The sequence below is a fragment of the Calidris pugnax genome, unplaced genomic scaffold (assembly GCF_001431845.1).
Source record: "Calidris pugnax isolate Ruff unplaced genomic scaffold, ASM143184v1 scaffold39, whole genome shotgun sequence".
Classification (NCBI taxonomy): Eukaryota; Metazoa; Chordata; class Aves; order Charadriiformes; family Scolopacidae; genus Calidris; species Calidris pugnax.
In genome coordinates, this window is record NW_015090828.1 from 1,706,894 (window position 1) to 1,728,297 (window position 21,404).

The window sequence follows — 21,404 nt, forward strand, 5'->3', positions numbered from 1 at the left end:
CACTTCAAAAATCCGTCAATTCAGACACAGCGCTCTGTACGCTGCAAAGCTGTTGTCCAAATCAGTGTGCTTCTCCAGAGCACCTGGCTTAGTATTGATCAGATTGAACAAATTATTCCTAGAGGTCAGGAAAGGATTTTAACTTAGAGAAAAATGGAGCTCTTCTGCTCCCATCTGGTTTGATACCATAAATAGGGTGACAATTACCAGTATATTTCCATTAAGACTGTTCATACAGTACACCGACCCCACAGGACAGGGTTTGGGGATGGCATCTGCACACCATGACAGCCAACAATGCAGCAGCTTCTTCAAAAAACCAAACAAACAAAAAGCCCCAAACAACAAACAAACAAAAAGCCCCAAACAAAAAACAAACAAAAAAACCCCCCAAATCTATCAGCAGAGCTGCAAAATTAACAGAGAGGGAGTTAGCATTGGAAAAAAAAAAAGGAGAGATGTGCCTAGAATTGGAGTTGTTCCCTTGCTATACATGTCACCTTCTTGCAGATATGGGAGAATTGTACAGTAACGGGACTAATTTGTGAACTGGTGTTGGATAAATGCTATGTTTTCTGATAGTTTGCTGCAATGAATTCTTTTAAGTTTTGAAGTGTTTGGCCCTATGAAACTGAAAGAAATAACAAAAAGGAGGAATGCTTCTCTTCTTCCTCACTAAATAGGAGAGACCTACATAGGTGAAAACATCTTTTAAACAAAACCCTTTGGAGCACCATGTACGTGTGGATTGCTCACCTGCAGCTGGATCTGAGGTGTAAAGGGACTTCCATGCCTGGTCTCCCAGAGAAAGGACTCTCAGTAAGATTCGGAAGAACAGTGGAGATCTTGCTGTTAATAAACTTTCGATGGTTCAGGAAGGTGGGTTGAGAGACTCCTGATATGTGGGAGTACCTATTGCACAGAGACCAGTGAGCCCAGAAGGCAGCAAGTGCCACAAACATTAGGAAAATTTTGATTAAAGCTTATGCCTTTGTATCCTCATCTGGGCCTGAAACACAGGACTACTGGAAAGGAGGCTCAGTAGCACTGCTGCGTAAGGCCCCTACTTACACAAGTATGAAACACATGCACAGAGTAATCAAAGTTTAAATAATTCTCTTACTACGTTCTACATTATTTGAAATGAAAAATATGAGAAAGTGTCTTATGTGTACACCAAATATGGTTACTACTCTCAAAATTGGATGCCTGAAGAAATGTAGTTTCCCAAATCAAGGCAGATAAAAGCAGCATCTTTCTAAAAAGATCTGAGAATTGCATATTAGGTCCTGGAGAATAAATAGTATGAAGAACGATTGAGGGAGCTGGGATTGTTTAGTTTGAGGAAGAGGAGACTGAGGGGTGACTTCATCACTCTCTACAGCTACTTGAAAGGACATTGTAGAGAGGTTGGTGCTGATCTCTTCTTACAAGCAATTAGCGATAGAACAAGAGGGCATGGATTCAAGCTGCAACAGGGTAGGTTTAGACTGAACATTAGGAAAGAATTTTTCACAGAGAGAGTGGTCGGGCATTGGAACAGGCTGCCCAGGGAGGTGGTTGAGTCACCATCCTTGGATATGTTTAAGAGCTGTTTAGATGTGGTGTTGGGGAATATGGTGTAGGGGAGAACTTTGTAGAGTAGGGTAGATGGTTGGACTCGATGATCCCAAGGGTCTTTTCCAACCTAGATGATTCTATGATCTTTGAGTCTCCCGAATACTTGTGTGCAAAACGCAGGCCAGTTATCTGGGAAGCTAAATGTGGATATAAATAAATATAGCAACTTTCTTGTCGTGAGAATAGAGATGTATAATTCACAGCTATTAAAACTTTCAGTCAATATTGTAAAAATCTTGGTGTAAATACCCGTACTCTGCTGCTGCCAGTTTATTTTTGACTGCAGTAGAACTAAATTACTTGGTACGTTAGGGAATAAAGCTTTATTTATTTTTTTTTTCTTCCCCCAAATTGCTGTGCATTCCTGAAGTTGAAGAAAGTAATTAGGTTTTAAGAAATTGACAAAAACTTACAAAAATTTCTGTGCCTTTAGAGAGCAGTAAACACGATTGTATCTGAAACATTTTCCTGTAGTAGGGAAGTGAAGGACAGCTTAATGATCTGTGGAAGGAATAAAGTAACATTTAGCATGAGAAATGTTTATTAAATGTCATATGTTCATAAGATGAGGGAGCTATTAGCAATTCCTTTAATGTTTCTGTGAGGCTGGTTATATTTTACAGACCCATATTATCAAATACCCATTTGGAAATAATAGTGCAAAAATCCCTACAGTAATTGCTAAGAAACTCGTAGACTTATTCCACCTTAATAGACATTTTGTGTCATTTATTTAACCAGAAGAGGATTCTTTCTCCCACAGAACACTGCAGTCAAGGGAAATCTTTCAAGCCTATGACAAGATAAGTAATCCAATTCATACGTGGTTCCAAAAACTTTCCAGACCATATGCTTTGAAAGTACTGAATATGATTTTGGGGTATGGTTTGTACTTTTTTCTAGGTTTTGATGAAAAATATGATTCCCCTCTCCTATCTAGCTTTATGAGACCTTGTCACAACGTAATTGGGAAAGGGACCAGTTTCTCCAATGTAGAGGCTGGCATTTTCAAAGGACTCCACATGACTAATCATGCCAATTGCTACTGAAATTCAGTGGAAGTGCTTAATGACTTAAAACATCTTAGCTCAACTTAGATAAATATGTTCAAACCCAGTTGCCAGCACTCCTGTGGATAAAGGTGAGCCCGTCTGCAGAGCAGTGTGATGCCACTGTGCAAACCTGGAGCAGTCATAAAACATGGGACTGGGATTTTATGCAGTGCGAGTCTCGGCTCTGCGGGAACCATTGCATTGATGACACAGAGAAGGATAGAAAAATATCTTACTCCATAGCTTAATTCTTATGACAGTTCCTCAGGTGTGACAGATATAATCACCTACTATGTGATTGTGACCGTGGGACAAGTGTAGTCATTGTCATAGTTACTGCAGAAGCCCAGGAAAAGAGTTCACGATTGTAAAAGTAGGTCAAATAGCTACATCAGTGTTTTGTCTTTGTGTGGTTCTTAGCACAGGCAGAGATCCTGGTATGCGAGGTTGGACTTTTAGATGGCAGTATCAAAGAAGTGTGATGTATGGAACCAAGAGGGGAGGAAAAAAGGAACTTTACGGGAGTTGATAGGCTTCAGTAATGAACAGAAACAAAAAAAGCTAATTTATGTTTTTTGCAGTTAGAATGCTAATTCAGGGGTTTGCTGATCTGTCAAAACTGCAGAATATCAGAGAAATATTGTTTTTCCTAGGAATATCTATCAGAATCGTTGGTTATAACAGTTGATGCTAACAACAGTAATCAAGTAACCAGGATACAGCGTGCAGTGGTTACTGCAGTCTCATTGCAGGGTGCGGAGGGGGAAGTTGATCTTGGAGTGATCACACATTGCTTTATCATTTTCAACAAACATTTAGAGAAAGCTTCATAAATAACCTTTTCACCATGAGCTATGAGGCTCTATATGGGCAGCTTCATTTTCATATGATGTAGTTACTAATTTTCATGCAAACAGCATTACATTTTTAGCAAATAAAATAAGAAAGCTTCTTCAAGTCACCTGACTGGTGACGAAGAGTTCTGTGTGGACTTAGTGTTTGCACTCTGATATTCTGGGATGAATTAAATTTCTTATATGTATTAAGCAGTTCCATTGATCTAAGAATGTTAAATAAATTAGCAAAAATCTACTTAAATATACCTGCATATAGCAGCAGCATCAGACATTTACCGGCTCTGTTCTCTCACTGATGAAAACAATTCAGAGAAAAATAAAGCACTGCTGCATTTGGCTAAGATCTAACACTAAACATTTTGGCCTGGATCTGCTAAGATTCTTAAACACATTCTTCAAGCATTTAGTAAGTTTAGTGGGGTAATTTCAATAGGCTATTTGTAGATTTGAAACTAAACAGGTGTTTATTTGTTCTACTAAATTTAAAGCTATAGTAACAAAAATTAACCTAGGGTTAAAATCGGCACTGATTTACAGTTTTATTGTGGATATCAGTACAGATTACTTATATTGTTTGACAAGACTAAATTTTTTTAATGAAAATCCAACATAGTGCCTCAAAGAGAAGCTACTTGGTCTGTTAGTTGTGGAGATGATAATTTAAAGTCTCAAAAATTATAAAGAGGCAAGCTAATCCTCTGAGCCTGAGTGCTGCAGATGAGATAAGTAGCTGAGATTTCCAACTTGCCTTGAACCTGTGAAGACGGGAGGGTTGCTATTATTTATTTTTCAAAGTTAGAAACTATCTTTCAACTATGGCGGTGCAAACCACAACCACGGGCTTTTGTCATTCAAAGGGAAAGAAAATCAATAGTTTATTCCATTATTCAGCACTGTGTATTATTTATATAACAACAGGTTCTGCTGGATGTTTTTCAAATGTTCCTTTGTTATAGAATAGGTGGTGGGTGGTGAGATTCTGTCCTGAGACAATACTGTAGTCTCTCCAGAGCCATACAGATACTCACAGCAAGTCTAATTTTTTTCATCCTTTGCCTTTTTTTTTTTTTTCCCCTTTAAAAATAAACAGATAAAGCAATTAACCTCTAGATTTTGGCTTCAATATTTATTTTTGCAGATTAAAAATTTTAATTTGGTTTAAAATAAAATTAATCCTTTATATGTAAATTGAGAATGTAAATCTTCTGACATTGTTTATACTGAGAATATATAAGATTGTGAATTTTTTTATAGATTTTTTGCCTTTGTTTTTTTTTTTAAAAAGTTATCGTTTCTGAACCATGATTTGCAATTTCATTGAAAACTGACCAAGTATCTTCTAAGATTGTGTGTATGTATAGTTTTCATCATTGTGTCTTGACATAGGTGGGGCAAATTACTGATATTCTGTATATTTACTATTACACCACCTAACAGGCAGTGAACAGCCTACCTATTGCCAAGGAAAATTTACACCTGGAAAAAATTAATAATCTTCTTTTTCCAAGAGGGTAAAAGGAGGCACCAGGTATCAGTCTGCTCAAAGTCATTCTCAGGATTTAGTTTGGTCCTTTTTTAAATGTCCTGCAGAGGAAAATTTCTATCATGTCTTTCAGTGAAGAAGCTTTGAAAAATCAGTAGTTGAACTATCTTGCTTTTACTTGTCTGATTCCCCTGAACCATCCCAACCATTTCTTCCACCCCTGTAAAAAATATGAAGAGTACTTTTTGGTAAATTTATTACAGAGACAAATAACCAGAATCTCTTTAAAGGAAACAACAAAATGAAATGTTGTGCTTCCTAATAACTGAGATTTGTAAAATACATTAATACGTGCTGGTGGGGTTTTTTTTGTGATACTGAAAATTCCCCAAACCAACCTCTGAGAGCATTTGGCCAGTTTGTCAAGCCTGATAACCTCCTGTGGATGTCAGAGAGAAAACAGAAGTAATGTGCCTTTCCTACTGAATAGAGAAATCCCTTGTCCCCTAACTATATGCTCACATGCGAAATGAGGCATCAAAAAAGAATATACTTGAGGATTCAAAAAATAACATACTTTCACATATATATATATATATATATCTATCTCTGTGTAACCAGTTAAGTGTTTTAGCTTCATTAAATATACAAATAGGCTGATAACTGTGTGCTGTAAAACACAATAAAACATAATGGGTAAGAAAGCAGAAGTTTGCATGTTTAGGTAGTATCCTAATCTAGATGCCTTCTGAATGGAAGGAATTTTCTTAATTTCAGACCAAGTTTGATCAGTCTAATACTTCAGAGTTAAACTCTGTCTTATTCCTTCCAGCCAGATAATCTGTTCAGAGTATTTGCTCTGTCCCAAAGTAGTTTGCAGCATATTATCGTGTTGCATGTTCTATTCAAGACAATAATCTACCAAGGACAATTTAACAAATCTTATGAGTTTATTGGAACAGATAAATTTCATTTGCAGAGCAAAATACTTTGCTGTTGCACTGATTTCCTAAAGCTGTCTCCTTCAAGCCAAAGTCAACCTATCCTTAGAAGATTAAGATGTCTGTAGTGGTCTACAATGAGTGTTTTCGTGTTCAAGATTTTTCTTCTACAAATCATTGAGATTTACATGTTGAGTTTGTATTTCTGTTCATACTGTAGCTTAGAATGTACCTTGGATAATGAAACCTGTCTTTAACTGGGGAAAAATCTCCATATTAACATGACTACGAAAAAAGCCCCAGCAAACCACAATCCAGACACAAGGCTGCATGTTCTCTGTGAAGCACTAATAAATTAATCCATTAGTGAGTGTGAATTTATCTTCTCTGGTGCTTGTTATCAAGTATTCCCAGGTGTGTATGTGTTCATAAAGTATAAATTAAAATGGCTTTAATACTAGCAACAAATTCACATAGTGCAAGGACCATAAGGCACAGTATTTTTCCCACATCAACAACAAAATAGAGAAATATTCATAAAATAAAATATAAAAGTGAATAATCTTCCTCACTGAGTAATATATTAGTTCCTAAGAATATAACGATACTAGCAAAAAAGAAGAAATCACAATAACAAAAATAAAATACAGTCCCATTATTTGGTTAATGACCCCATCTTGTGGAGCAGCGCCCACGCTTCAGCACATTAATAACTCTCATATACATTTTTGCTGAACTGGGTCCTTAAAGAAACTGCATTGCTTGATGGTGAATTACTTGGCGTTGCATGCGCTGTGTCCAAGGAAGTGCTCTGCAGGCAATTTATCATTTCTATATTACGACTGTATAGCAATATGAAAGTCCTTTGTTATACTGTGGCGTGTCAGGGGTCAATACTTTACATTTTTGCTTTTGGTTCAGCCTTAAGTTGCCACCACAGCTTGCTTTTCTCCCACTTTCCCCCACTGTGCTGTTCCCAGTGCCATGCCAGTCTCTCAAGCCTGCTGGGGGAGTTTCTTGCAGATGTTACCAGGGGGGAAAAACCCATCTCTAAAACTCAACCTTGCAACAGCGTTTATATTCACCACAGCAGTGCAGCCTGATGATGGATATAACCTGTTCCACCTACTTCTCCCCATCCCTCCTTCCCTTGCTAACAACTGGCAGTGGGTACAGGGGGGAAAGCAGCCCTGGGGACTCCTCTGGTGGCTGCAGTTCCAGCGGGGAGGTTTCTGACCCCTTTGACCCGAATGAGGGTCCTGTCACTCCTCTGCTGGCCATGAGAAGCTGCAGTGCAAAGGCTTTTCTCAAGAGAGAGCCAGCAGTCGCCTCCTGCCTTCTGAGAAGGTGTGGGGGGGTCTTGGGGGTGGCCTTTGGCCATGGCCAGCTGAGCTAAGGGCTTGGAAGCAGTTATTTCCTCTGCTTTTCTAATTTTTTTCAGATGCAAAGATGTGGGCTTTAGGTTTGTTTATTTTTTGTGATATTTTGTCGTTTTGGTTTGGGTTTTTTTTCCTGTAGCTAGTGGAGTAAACATCTTAGAATGACAAAAACATTAAGAACCGAACAGGGGGTATGATTAATGACTGCTGACATTTCTTCTAACCCCCTTCCTTGCCTCGTGTCCCTGATTCAATGTGCTGAACGCTTTGGTAAACGCCATTGCTGCAGGAGCCATGTTTGTATTAAGGAAAACAAGTTTCAAAGTTAGGATTTTGATAACATGAGTGCAGCTGCATTTCTGCAGTGAGTGGGGGAAAGAATAAGAATGTGAGCGCGTTCAGGCTCTTAAGCTTTTTTCTTTTTTTTTTTGTTTGTTTGTCTTTTTTTTTTTTCCTTCGGAAGTCTCAGAGCAGCCCAAGTAGCGCTTCTGTTTCTGGGATCAGAATGCCTTTTGGTGTTTTTTTTTAAACACAGAGGCTTGACACTCAAACCCGGGAAGGAAGGGAATACAAGGAGAACGGTCGTGTTCCAGACTCTCTTTCTGCAGTTGTAAGAAGAGGCGGGAGGGGGAGGATAGAACAAGCCACCAGCCGTGGCTGACGGCATTAGAGCAGTGCTTGGGTGATACCTGCAGCTGGGGAAGGCTTGTTTGCAATGTACAGTTGTTTGCAATGTCTGACTCCCAGCCCCGCCACCTCCTGGCCCTCTCTCCTCCATCACTGTGGCACCATCCATGCCCCCGGCGGGAGGGAGAGCGCAGGGGTGGGCTCCCTGGCTTGGCCACCGTTCCCGTTGTGCCTGTGCCACGGCTGCGTCAGGGCCAGCGTGTGCTAAATCCCCAAGAATTATGATTTTATGATTTTCTATTCCCAGATAGCTGCACGCAGAGCTTGTTGCTTAATGATATAAATTGGCAGCTTGGATATTTTACTGTAAAGGTTTATCCCATTAGACGTCCTTTCATCGTAATCTGGGTAAATCAGCTTTGTCAGCAATATATGTTACGCTGATTTCTGACGTTGCTTTCAAGGCACGTGAGATACTTAAAAAGGCTGACGAGATACTTAAAAAGGCTGACATGTTTCCACCCTCCAGTTGAACATGTTTCCCAGGAAGGCTACAGGTACCCTTATGTATAAACCACCCAAAGACAAATGAAGATGCATTTCTCCATGTTATTAAAGGAAAGGTGTATATTGTATGCACTTTTTGAGAAAATGCCTTTTAACAGTTTTGATGAAGTCAGTGAGATTGCAAACTGCAAGTGGAAAACTGTAGAGAACGTGTATAGCCCAGGTAGGAAAGGAGGATTGGTTTTCCAGCTGTTTTACATAGACTTCAAAAGATGATATTACATGATCTCGCTTCATGTGTGAATATCCTTAGCTCCTTGAAGATCACATCATGGTGCTTGATCTCTGTTATTTTTTAAAGTAAGCAGTTGTTGACTGCATCTTGATCTGGTTTACAGAAGGATGTAAGGTGTGAATTGCATGCAGATAGTATTTGCAGATTTCACAGGTACAGAAAATTAGAGGAAAAAAACTGAGTTACAAATCTCTGTCTCAAATGCACCAGGAATGTTTGTATGTGGCACTTGTACATGAATGTAAGAATACAGATTCGAAGTTTGTAATGTAGAATGCATGTGTGTATGGGTTTGAGTTATGTATTTAAAACCAAAAAGAAAGTTATGTCTGTTGCCCTGTTCTTTCAGGGTGAAGAGTTTGTTATTCTTAATTGTGTATCAACTGAAGCATACTTCCTGTTGACTTACAAATAATGCGCTTTATATACATTTAAATCTATTTTACATTAAAACATCTGTCTGTTAGAGACATATCACAGCCTAATTCGTCATGTGAAAAAAAGGGTTCTGAAATATTTTGAATTCAATGTAGTAAATTCAGTCAATATTCTAAAAAGATTAAAATTTTTGTTTCGGTTCTAAAGATCTTGACATTGTTGCATCATAGCAGCCAGGGAGGGAACATGGCTACTATTTCCTGCAGTCAGATTTTCTGTTACCCAAGAGATAGCAGTGATGCAATGACGTTGGGTGCAAGCGTGGCCACTGTGCTGTAATGAGAGCTGCAAAATTCAGTAAAAGCCTTCCATTCATCTCTTTAGCTTTTGATCTCTGCCAGAGAAAATGAAAGCAAGAACCTTGTCTAACTAATGATAGTGGTTAGCATGTTGAGCGAGGAGTTTCAGAGGGAAGAGAAAATGAAATTCCTGTAGGTCGCTAGCTTGAGACACTGCAGTCGAATATAAATATAATGGGTAAAGGCATTTGTATCTGTCCCCAAATACAGTTCCCTTCTGTGACAGTTCAGTGCCCTAAATTCCCGTTTTAGGATTGCCCTTCGAGGGGCAGGGTTCTGCCTTTCCTTTGGACTGGTACCCATACAGTGGGTCCCTGACCCCTCATTGTTGTGTTCTGCAGCTCTGCCATGTAAATATCAAATGCTACCAGGGATGATAAAGGTGGTGTTTACATTTTAGTCTATTTCTAACATTCCTATTTCTTTTTTCTTTTTTCTTTTACATGCTTTCTTGGGTATAGCAGACCATTTAGGAATTGAATTCATGGGTAAGTTTTTGTTTCTCTTCTTTGCACTTGCTAATATTTATCTTTCTGCCCTATCCCAAAACACGCGGAAGTTAATGGGAGGGCTGCCATGACCTCCATCAGTGGATTTTGGATTGGGCTCCTATTACATTTACTGTTTACATTTGAAATTATATGAACATTTAATTTTTCTCTTGTCTACTGCTAGGGGACTTAAAAACTACATAATGATATTTTGGTAATTTATTGGTGTTTAATGAAATGTAATATAAGGATTATATGGCCATATCATGATATTTGAGGAGTAATGTTTTATATGAGGTTTTAGGAAAGAGTTAATGCCTATCTTCATGTAAAAGAAAGTAAATTCTAAATTGGAAATATTTTTTTCAGAATTCAATGTTGATTACAATGGTAAATGTAGCTAGGTTTAATAAGAACCATGTTAGCTTTTAACAGACAAGTCAGAGAAATATTTTTAAGAAAAGGGACAAATATCTCTGATTCTGTGAAATAACTTCACATTAGGAAAAAGGTAAAGCAGGAGTGAATAATTGCTTCTTATGATTTTGGAAAGGAAAGGATGATGTTCTATTGACTCAGTTGCTGCCCTATAATGTATTCATGGTCTGCTGGAATGATAGGCTTAGCAGGTCACCACTTCACTTCTCAGCTGGTGATCTCCAGAGAGCGTAGGTAATTTCCTCGAGGAAGCCGAGGTATGTCTTTAGCAGAGTTAGTGGACCGGTGCATTATTTGTGTAGAAACAGCTTGCATAAAGTATTAAATATGATTGAAAACACTATATTAAAAGTTTGCAAATTCATATCAAAGTAATAAAAACTTAATTTTAATGTGTCCTTTCCCTATGTTGAGTTTTACTTATTTTTGTTGGATTTTAAAAATAAAAATATGCTAGCCTAGTGATTGTAAGTGGTGATATGGGGATTTTGTTGAAGAGTTTAGGTTGGCAAGAAATCAATATGATGATGAGCATTAACCGTGTGGCAAGCTGTGTCAGCAAGAGGATAGCCAGCAGGTTGAGGGATTTTTTCCTACTGCTTTTGGACTTGTGCAGCATACCTGGAGAACTGCCTGTCTCTCTAGAGAGGAGGTCTCTCTAGAGAAATATTCTGTGATCTCCAAAAGTTTAGTGTTCCGTATCACTTTATATGAAACTTGAAAAGTACTGGTGGAATTGATGCAAGTGTTTTCACAGACTTAGTGGACAAGCACAATTGGGAAATGGTTACTTTAAAGGCTTTGCATATATCCCAGTTTTACTGCTTAACTTAAATTGTAGGCAGCAGTCTTGAGGCATACAAGTTGAAGGACAAGCATATACATAAAAGAAACAGGATAAGGAATATATATAGGATTCTTCGAGTGAGCCTTTCCATAGGAAGCAGGAAAGTGTTACCCAGGAGGCAAAGCTGAATTATTTTAACTTTATTTTGAGCATTTTAGTTTCCTTCTTATTTTTTTTTTTAAGGCGTCTCTTTAAGGCTTGAAATAAAGCCAACCCCTGAAGTCTTGGCACAAAGCAGTCTTCTCATATGAGTAGCTTTCTGATTGTCTTATTTAATATTGGAACAGATCTTGATGGTATAGAAATTAATAAAATCTTGTGTCTTGAGCCTGAAAATATTATGACAGCAGTCTAAAGTGAGGCTTGAGGTGGTTTTCTGTGGGCTAGAAAAAAGCAAGTTCCAGAATCATACACAAAAGTGAAATGTTTGTGCTTCTTAAGCCCTCCTGCAATCCTTCTGAAGAATTACTTCGGAAGTCTAAGCACATATGGAATCATCACTGCACACATAGCAAAGCACAAATTCCCACCCTGGATACAGAGGTCAGATGACAATATACTCACCAAATTAGGGCTATTTATGCAAAGCCTTTCCCATGACTTTACTTCTGTACTGTAGAAAATAATTGCAATTAGTGGGAAGTGTATTTTCCAATTATGAAAGACAACAACGTATAGATACTGCAGAGCTTAGCCTTGCTTTATGTGATCCAGGGAACACTCTTTCTGATGCTTTCATTGCGCTTGTGGGCTCAGTTGCCTTAGGAATTCCATTTCCATCATCATCTTCCAGAAATTTTGTTTGACAAACACATGAGCCTGGATTCCCAGGAAAGGTTGAACTCTTTCCACAGTAGGGAAAGCTCAAATCTCATGTGGACAGGAACATCTGTTTATAGAGGTGCATCAGGGGACAGATGAAATGTAGACTAGCTACACATCTAGCTTGGTGTACTTTCACCAAGAAAAGTAGATGAGCATAGTCTTTTCTTTTTTTTTTTTTTTGTGCTAGACTCTCAAGAATCGTTGGAGTGTATATACCTACCCAGGCCTTTTACTGTCCTATTAGGGGTCTGTTGTCCATGAATTTGTGTATCTGTGTATCTTCTTGTGAACCAGTTGATACTGTCTTCCCTCACAAGCTCCTGTGGAAGCCAGTTCAGTCGTTCAAGGCTGCGTACATTGCTTGTCCATTACCTGTTGAAATCCGTTTCCTACCAGATCCTTAGCTCTCCTGTCCAGGACTTGTTGAACAAGAGCTATGCATTCAGTTCATATACCACACTGTTGTGTTAACCTCTCTCATATTCTCATACCCCGCTTCCTTTTTTGGGTATTGTCAGGTTCATGTTCCGTACAATATTCAATATTGAGCATTCCCAAACATGAGTATGTGACACTTTAATATTGTTGCTGGATTTGGTTTTCAGTGTCTGTTTCTTTGTATGAGTAGCAGAGATAAATGCAGGTGTATTAATGTGGCATATCTGTTTTTAAATGTTGCAAATGTAACACTTTATGTACAGTTTTCATGTATGCACGTGTATGCTTCTCTTGAATTAAATTAAAGCCAAGTACGTGTTCAAGGGACACCGTGTCCTTAAAAATGTGCATTTAAGTATTATGATCAAAGTGGCCAAGCTTTATGAAATTTCTGGTGATAAGGAAATGCGTTACACTTTCTAGTACCTCAAAGGAAAAAAAAAAAAAAAGTCTCGTGTTTGAGATTCACTTGTGAGAGCTGCATTCAATTTCCATCTCAGATGCGATCTTCCAGAAAGGCTTTGGGCAAGGTATTTTAATCTCTCTGTGCCTTAGATTCTCAGTTACAGTAGTTTTTGCCAGGCTTTCTGCATTTAGATTCCTCAGCTCTCTGGGGAATCGCTTTCAGTCGTGTGTAATGCAGAAACTATTCCTTCCTTGCAAGAGGGTGCAGACTTCACTACCTCCTTGCCTGTGCTCCCTGTTTCCTCATAATGGGAGAAGAGCATACAGCTCACACGGGTCTGGGTCCTTGCATGTGTCTGCATGGTGCCCAAAGTGTCTCATCAATGATGATGCATGCAATTTTATTTACATTTCCAACACAAAGGTAAGTAAATATTATTACAATGTTCCTACAGGCTGAAAATCTGCTCATTGTATTAAGAGCATCATGTCAACTGAAAGCAGGCTGGCTGTTGGTAAAACTCATGTGAAACAGCTAGTTTGTAAAAAAAGGGAGATTGAAAGAAGCAGCTTTTATTCAATGAGAAAACTTAAGTGATGTATTGTTAGCATTAGATAGCATGAGGATATGAGTATCTACAGTTTATAATCATTTTTTGACCCAAGGGGTTAACCACACCTCAGGGCTGAATTGTTTACTTTTGTCTGCTGTAAAATTTGATGATGGAGCCAAATCTCTGATAGCCAGTGTGGCTGATCAGGTTGCTTTGGTGCAAGAGGTAGCAGTTGAAATCTGAGTTGTGGAGACTGATCTCGTCCATGTGGCCTCAGCAGCAGAGTGAAATCATTACTCTAACTGTCAGATGCAAGGAGACGCGAACAGCCTGAGAGTGACCTTTGGAAATAAGTGTTCTTGGCAAAAAGTCAGTGCCCAAGACAAGGAGTCATCAGTTTTACTTATTTCTTACACTGAGAATGGGTAGAGTTAAGTTGTGTTAAGGGATGAAATGTGAAGGTGAGCATTGTAATAACCTGCTACAGTACATGAACAAACATGACTCTTACAGCAGTTCACCTAATCTGGTGATCCGGAATCTTTATCTTTTGTTCTGTAACAGAAATGTACAATGGATACAGTTGAAAGTGAAATGCCCCAAGAAAGTACATCAATCAGGTTGCTACAGTTTTGATGGATATACGGTCATTACATGAAATAGTCCTCATCCTTATGCTGCTTAGCAGCTAAACCAATTAATGGTGTAAACAGTTATGATGTGATAACCTGAATCTCCCCATGTGTAAATTATAAAAATAATATAGCAGTTTCTATATTTAGTGGCTACTTTTAATGTGCTGATACTTAGGCCTTTACACAGGAAATAAATATTTTTCCTTAGAACATTTTCTGGAAATTTTTTTTCTCGATATATCAGAAGAACCTTCACTGAAGTCAATGGAGTAAGAATGATATATGATTCCCTTGTAAGTGGTGAACTATTAAATAAATTTTAATTGAGCAAAGCAACAAAGTAACTCAAGAACAGGATCCTATGAAAATTTATATATCTTCTTGCAATGACTACAATATGAAATGTATTCACTTTGCTGTACTCTGAACAGTTAATGTTGGAGAAGATGGTACATGCTTTATTTTCTCTGTGCTGATTCTCGCTGCCTCCTTGTTGCAATAAGACACTTGTATGCCTAAGACTCCAGGAACACATGATCCAGTTAACTAAATTGACTCTGTGGCCTTGTGTCATGCACTGCGACACATGCATTTTGACTTTTTCAAACCAGTTGGTTTTGCTGATGGGCAGTATAAGCAAGACAGCAACAATTTATTATTTTTCCTGTTTGCAAAGAAATAAAAAGGCAAAGTTCATTAGTTCTTGCACAGCTCACAAAATGTGCAGCTGGTGAGCTGTCCTCTGAAACTCAATGTCTTGTAGCAGCAAACAGACAATGAAAATAAATAACCAGTGTTTGCATGGATGGTCCTAGCCTTAGTTACCATTAAGCCATTCTTATGTGTTATAAAACCCTGTAACACTCCTGTCCTCACTGGAAGAAAGGATGAATGTTCAATTACATGAGCAAAGGATGTACGTGTTCTAAAGGACATATGTTTGAAAAATAAAGTTCAATTTCCCCTGGATTCCTTTTTTAAAATGTAAAGCAGATAGGTCCTTTTCTGGTAATATGGCACACTGTTTTGTGCTCCTGTTTACACAAAATCTACTACTAGAGATTCTGATCACAGTCATCCCCCAGTATTATCAAAGCATACCTGGCTAATAATTATATTGTTGTTAATCAAAAGCATTTAAAATATTTCATGTATGCTCCTTCAGTAAATTCCTGGAGAACTAAGAGGGGCTATCCTGATAGGCATTGATATTTGTAATGTTTACTGCCGTTGTTGTCATTGCTCCTTGAATCCCTTTGTTCTTCATCCTGCCCCAACTTTTCATTATCTTCTTCTGATTTTACCTTCTTAAATTTAGCTTTAGCTTTACTCTTGAGACCTTGTCTTTCTGTTTGCTTTGTGAAATACTTGTCCTTTTTAAGTATGCTGCAAAATAACAATAGTATCCTGAGGCATGAAATGGCTTTAGATCTTCAGCACTTTCCACGGGATTCTTTTAGCTGGGAAGAAGTGTCATTTATCACCTCTAGAGAAAAGAGACATGAGCACCAGAAGAGAGAATTTTATAGAAATATCTGATGTGTCTGTGCTGTAAGAGTAATGGATAAAGCAGAGATTCCTCAGGGGTTGGGGGAAGCTCTGCCAGTGATTGTACCTGTTTAAGGAAAATGTACCTCTTAAATGAAAGTCAACATGCATCTGGTGAAGATGGTTCAGGTTGCCTTAAAACATCTTGACTCAGTTTGGGGAATATGGTTTGGTTTTTGTTTAGTGGGAGGGAGAGATTTATTCCTGGATGTTTTGTGACCTAGTTACCATCTTGGTTCGGTGCTACCATCTGCACTTCTCTCAGTATGTCCTTTTCCCACTTCATCTGCATTTTCTCTATTGGCAATGAACTGAGTTGGATTAACGTGCATTATTTTTAAAAGACAAGACTAAGATTCACCATGTGGTAAACTTAAGTGTGCTGCTCATAACCTGTAGTGCTTTATCAAAATAGTAATGCTGTGAACTGTGTGGATAAAATGGATAAAATAATTTTAATATATGTAACTTACTCTGGTGACCTTCCTCTGTGTTTGGTTTCTTCTGCTTTCTTTAACTGAAGCTACTGATAATTTGTGATGAAACTTACGGAAACTTTAAAAAAATTGGTAATACAGTATGTTTACAAGTTTAGAAAGCTAGAATTGATCCAGGTTTCTCTGTTTTGGTGGAGGCTGGGTTAGGAGGAGGCACTAGTTGCATTAAGCAGGGTATCAATCTGTAAAAGTGGGTATATGCCATCAGTAATGCTGCATATAACCATTAGCCTGTCACGTCCCATGTGAATGTATAATGTGTATCACAGTGTGCTGGTTTGGGGGGTGCTAGTAAGGTCAAAGTGTTATCTGTGCATTAGAAAAGAGAATTTGTGAAGCCTTAAAAATGGATACTGAGTACAAGCCTCCAGGTAAGTTTCCATGTAACTCCTAGTGCCAGGTACAAACTTCTGCATGGTGCTGGTTTAGAGAAGAGTTGTTCTGTGCTGTCACCTTGGGGAGAAAGGATGTGTGCTTCGAGGCTGGATTTCAACCAAGGACACAGCAGCTCATCTGCATACAGAGGGGCTTTTCTGTATTATGTCTCTGTGTATGCAAATTCTGTGTACATTCTGGTTTGGGATTAGGCATGTGCCCCAGGTTCCCGCATGACTGGTGTATCTCAGAGGTAAACACTTTTTATCATGCTATACAGGTAATTGAATGGCACCAACACTGAACAGACAGCTGTGTATTTAAATGTGACCTTATACCTGCTCGGTCTCGTAACCTGCATTTTGAATGTGATATTTAGGTAAGTGCTTCGCTGTGCTTGAGGAATTGTTAAAACTGACACCACAAGGGTATGCTAATGCAATTAGATGACTTACAATGTTACGATTTTACTCTTGGCCTTGTTTGGGCTCAGTTGCAGTTTAACCAGATGCAAAAATATGTAGGCGGTGAGTTGTCTATGTTGCCCACTGCTGAAACAAGCCTAGCAGGACAAAGGCGAGATCTACGTGTCCAATGTGATGGTAGAGACAGCTGTCAGAAGACTTACCAGTGAGACTTTATATTTCCAGTTGAGACAGGACCTGGGAGGAGGCTTCAAAGTAGTAAGTACAACCCAGACATGCCCATGAGAACTCAGAATTCATTGTTAGGCTACTAGGATGGGGTTTTTTATTAGTAGAAGGCTGTTTACTGTGTACTGAAGTTATCTTGATACAGGAGAAGAGGCTCCAAATACCAGAGCTGTGCCCTGTTTACGCAGCCACGGTGAATCAGTGTTACTTTGTCCTTTTCCTACTTGGAGGTGTTATGTAAATGTCAAGTCTCATCCAGTAAATGATGCAAGGAATCGGAAAGCAGAAGGTGAGTATCACAATAAATGTTCCATGACAATGGTGTGCTTGTAATGTATATTACAGTTGTATAGAAAAATTGATGTTTCTGACAGTGAACTAAATCTTTCTGTGTCCTCTATGCCTAGAATGAGTAGAGACAGTGTCCTGCCAGTAATTGCTGGAAGCAGCGGAGAAGGGTAAGCAGTGTGGAAAAATTGCCAATGCACACATGTAGAGCACTAAATTTTTTTTTCATGTACTTCCTTTTCTTTTCTTTTGCAGGAGCTGTAGGATATTGGCACGTGGAGAAGTGCAGAGATATTATTCCTACTCTGGCTGATTGTTTTTAATAAAGTTATTTTTATGATAATTGAAAATCGCCTCATGATCCCATTTCCTGTCCCCATCAGCATCAGTTTTTTCCCATTTCAAAGCTGTCTGTGCTGAAAATTGCTGTTTGTCCAGTTACCCAGGGTGTCTGTCAGTATCAGTATTTGCTTCTGACCAGACAGCCCAACAGTTAGTTTTCTGGGAAATAAGCCTGGGCAGCAGAAAAGGAGGGGTAAAGAACAAGTAGTGTGCATTAGTGTGCATATATCGTTCTTGTGTGCTCAATGCTGAACAACAGTTTAAATAATCACAGAATTGCAAACTGTTGCATGCAGATAACAGACGAGCTTTTTTTTTTGTTTACCAGTGCTGACTTTTTGCCTTTGAATGGTAAAATTAATCACTGTGAGGTATTTCATTTAGTATGTATTCAGAATTTTCAAACACCATTTGGATCATGTCCATGTAATTTAGTCACTGTGGTTATATTTATTGTATCAGTTATCCAGTAATTCTCCTATGAATTAATATGATCCTTTTTTATTTTTGTGATAACTTAATTATGTACTACTCCATGCCTACATTAGCAAGTAAATTCTATTGTAATATAGTATTACTTTATGGTTATTCTTTCAGGTCTTCTGGTAATTTTGCTTTTTGCATTCAAATAGAAAGGAAAATCAAAATGGAAATATTAAATAATAACCTGGTGATGGAGGAGCATAAAATGTGACAGTATTGAAGTTCTCAGCAGAATTAACTGAAACAATTTACATTCTTCACTAGCTGATATTGAAATACAAAAAATATAATCCACTCAAAATAACAGATAGAGAAGAGCTAGACAAAATAAATTAGATCAAGCAGTTTGAGGTGGAACTATGAGAAAATAAGTTTATTTGCCATTAAAAGTGTTAATACTTTGATTAGAGGTTCCCAAACATTGCTGTTAATGACTAGGACTGTAAGTTGTTTCCTTCTGTCGTTCCAATAATGACCTCAGTCTCCAAAAGTATGAGCTGTCAAGTCATGAAAGGAACATGGAGTTAAATCAGCTGAAGAACTTCCATGCTGCAGTGCTGAACACTGCCCTGCCTGAGCCTTTCCTCCATCCTGTTCGGTGGCCAGCTCCACTTGCAGCCTTCCTGCCAGTCTGCCATGGCGTGGGATAAGCACCGAGTTCTTCTGTGCTGTAAAGACATAAGTATCTCTGTGCAAGCCAAGAATATTTAAAATTGATGCCTACAAAGACTTTGGGTGTTTTCACAGTGTTCATTGGCTGGAAATTTTGAGAATTGTAGTGTTTAATTTAAGATTTACTTTTGTCTTGCTTGTGATTTCTGACTAAAACAGATGGAAGTCAATGGATATTTCAATATTATTTCTAATATAATCTACAGAATTTGAAAGCAAGATTGTGTGACTGGATTCACAGGTGAAGTGAGTTTGTCCTTTTCCTGATTGGCTCCAAATCACCTAAAACTGAAAAACAGATAAATCTCTCAACAGGACTTACAAAACCTAGTGTGTAGAACTAATTTTGTGTAATTGTGCAAAGCTAGGAGTATCTTCCTTTCCTCTCTTGAACTGTTATTCTTCTTCTCCCTACTTTTTCTCTCTTGCACCCACCTCTTTTTTTTCTTTTTTCTATACCCCTGCAGTTTCATAAATTTACTGATCAATGTAACTTTACTCTATTTGTGTGTTGCTGTTCACAGGAGTAACTACAAATCAGTTGTATATAACTACTCTGTTTAGCTTTAATAGAGAGTATGACATGCACACACTGAAGTTTCAGTCATTTATTATTGCAATGTCACCTCCTGTATCCAGAAGTGATCCAGAATTTGAAAAATGAGAGTTGCAATGCACACTTACTTGCCCAGCTCATAAAATATGAATGCTCAGAAAATTAATACAGCAGTGTTAATACAGTTAATCAGATTTAGAAAAACAAAAATACGTATTTATCACTATAATATACACTTGCATGGGATATTAATGAAAAAATACCAGCTACTTAATTTTCTGTATTTATTCTACACTGTGCTCGTTAATCTCATTCAACTAATTTAAATTTGTTTTCAGGATAAGGACATCTTACAATAAGAAAAGTTTAGATATCTTTTGTGCTACATTTTTCTTTGAGTCTGTAAGGTAGAGTCTATGCTGTTAATATATAGCCAGGTGTGCTGGAAATTTTGTACATTACAACGGACTTACAGGGTAGACCTTAAAAATTGTTGAGCTAGAAATAGTTGCATGTAGTGCATTGTTATAATGTGTACCATAAAAAAATAAGACTTTAGTAAATTCAAATTAATAACTTGCCTCAGTGAGAATAGCACTGTTTCTCCTGCTTGTTTTGCTACGTGAAGTTTCTTTATGGTTCTGTACTTTGGGCAATGTTTTTTTAAGACAAAAAGAAGGAGGTGTTCTCAGTTAACTGTTCATTTCCTAACTGATGAAGAGAAAATCACCAAAACATGTAAACATTTTATTTCAGTCATTTTTTTCTTGTAAATCTCTCTAGTGTGCTTTTAGAGTTTCTCTTGCCTGATGGAGTCTCTTTTCAAGGTAAGGTAGCACCAGAGTATCTCATTCTTTGAATTAGTAGTGAATCTTGTCTTGAAATAAGATGGCTGACCGTTAGTGGGAAAAGGTGAGTGAATCCTATAAAAATCCTATAGAAACTAATCAAGTAATTTTAAATTAATTTATTCCAGGAACTTTCTTAAAGGTGAACTTAAGAAAAGGTAGATGTACTTGTCTTAACTTCAAAGAAACAGTGTAACTTAAGTAGGTACTCGTGTTTTTTTCAAAATTACTCATTTTAAGTGACATGGTCTCTGCAAGAATTTGCTCCAATAGAACTACATTATCTCATTAGAACCTCAACAAAAATATGGAAATTCTGTTACTTATGAAAGGTTTGCCAAATATCACTAGTGATTTGCAAGAACTACACTGGAAAGGCAATGTCTGACTTCTCACAATTGGGCCAAAGTTTCTTAATTGACTGTGATGCAATTGTTGTGAATAGAGGACATCTGAAAGACAAATAAAATGCATGCTTTGTCATTGATGTGGCTTTATTAATTCTTATGGCAGGAGTTGTTCTGCTCAAGGGGTGAGTGATGTAATGCCATTGGCTTGCTTTTTCAAGTGATTTGTAATTTTTTCTGTATCTTTTAGAACTTGGTAGTATTCAGGTATCAGCTATTTTTATCATTTCATTGCCTCAATACCTTTATGGATTGGATTTAACATCTGTAGTCCATGAATCAGTTCAGTAATCATCCCATTCAGGCTGTTCATTCATGTGCAGTGAGGATGTAATAGTCCTTGTGCAAAGAAAACTCGGAATCACCTTTAAGTTTACAGCTGTAACTCTTATTGTGATGAACTGCCTTGTGAATTTAGGATTGAAATGTACTACAAATGCCTTGCTGCATGTCTAGCCTGTGTTCCTGGATTCTGGTGCTGCTCACTCATGCAGCAAAAATGGAGAGATAGTCTGATCACTTGTTTGGTACTGTGAAGAATATGGTGGGGAAACAGTTCACATTTTCACATTTAACAGTTCACATAATTCCCTGTTTCCCCCCC

The 21,404-nt window shown here is 37.9% G+C and overlaps 1 protein-coding gene across 1 annotated transcript in view; it reads left to right on the forward strand.

Moving 5' to 3' along the window:
- Positions 1-21,404, forward strand: part of NRG3 (neuregulin 3) — a 570,166-nt gene that overhangs the window by 484,112 nt on the left and 64,650 nt on the right. The window contains exon 7 of the mRNA XM_014940346.1: positions 9,960-9,986. Within this exon, the coding sequence (XP_014795832.1) occupies positions 9,960-9,986 (27 nt within the window). The remainder of the gene's footprint in view (positions 1-9,959; positions 9,987-21,404) is intronic.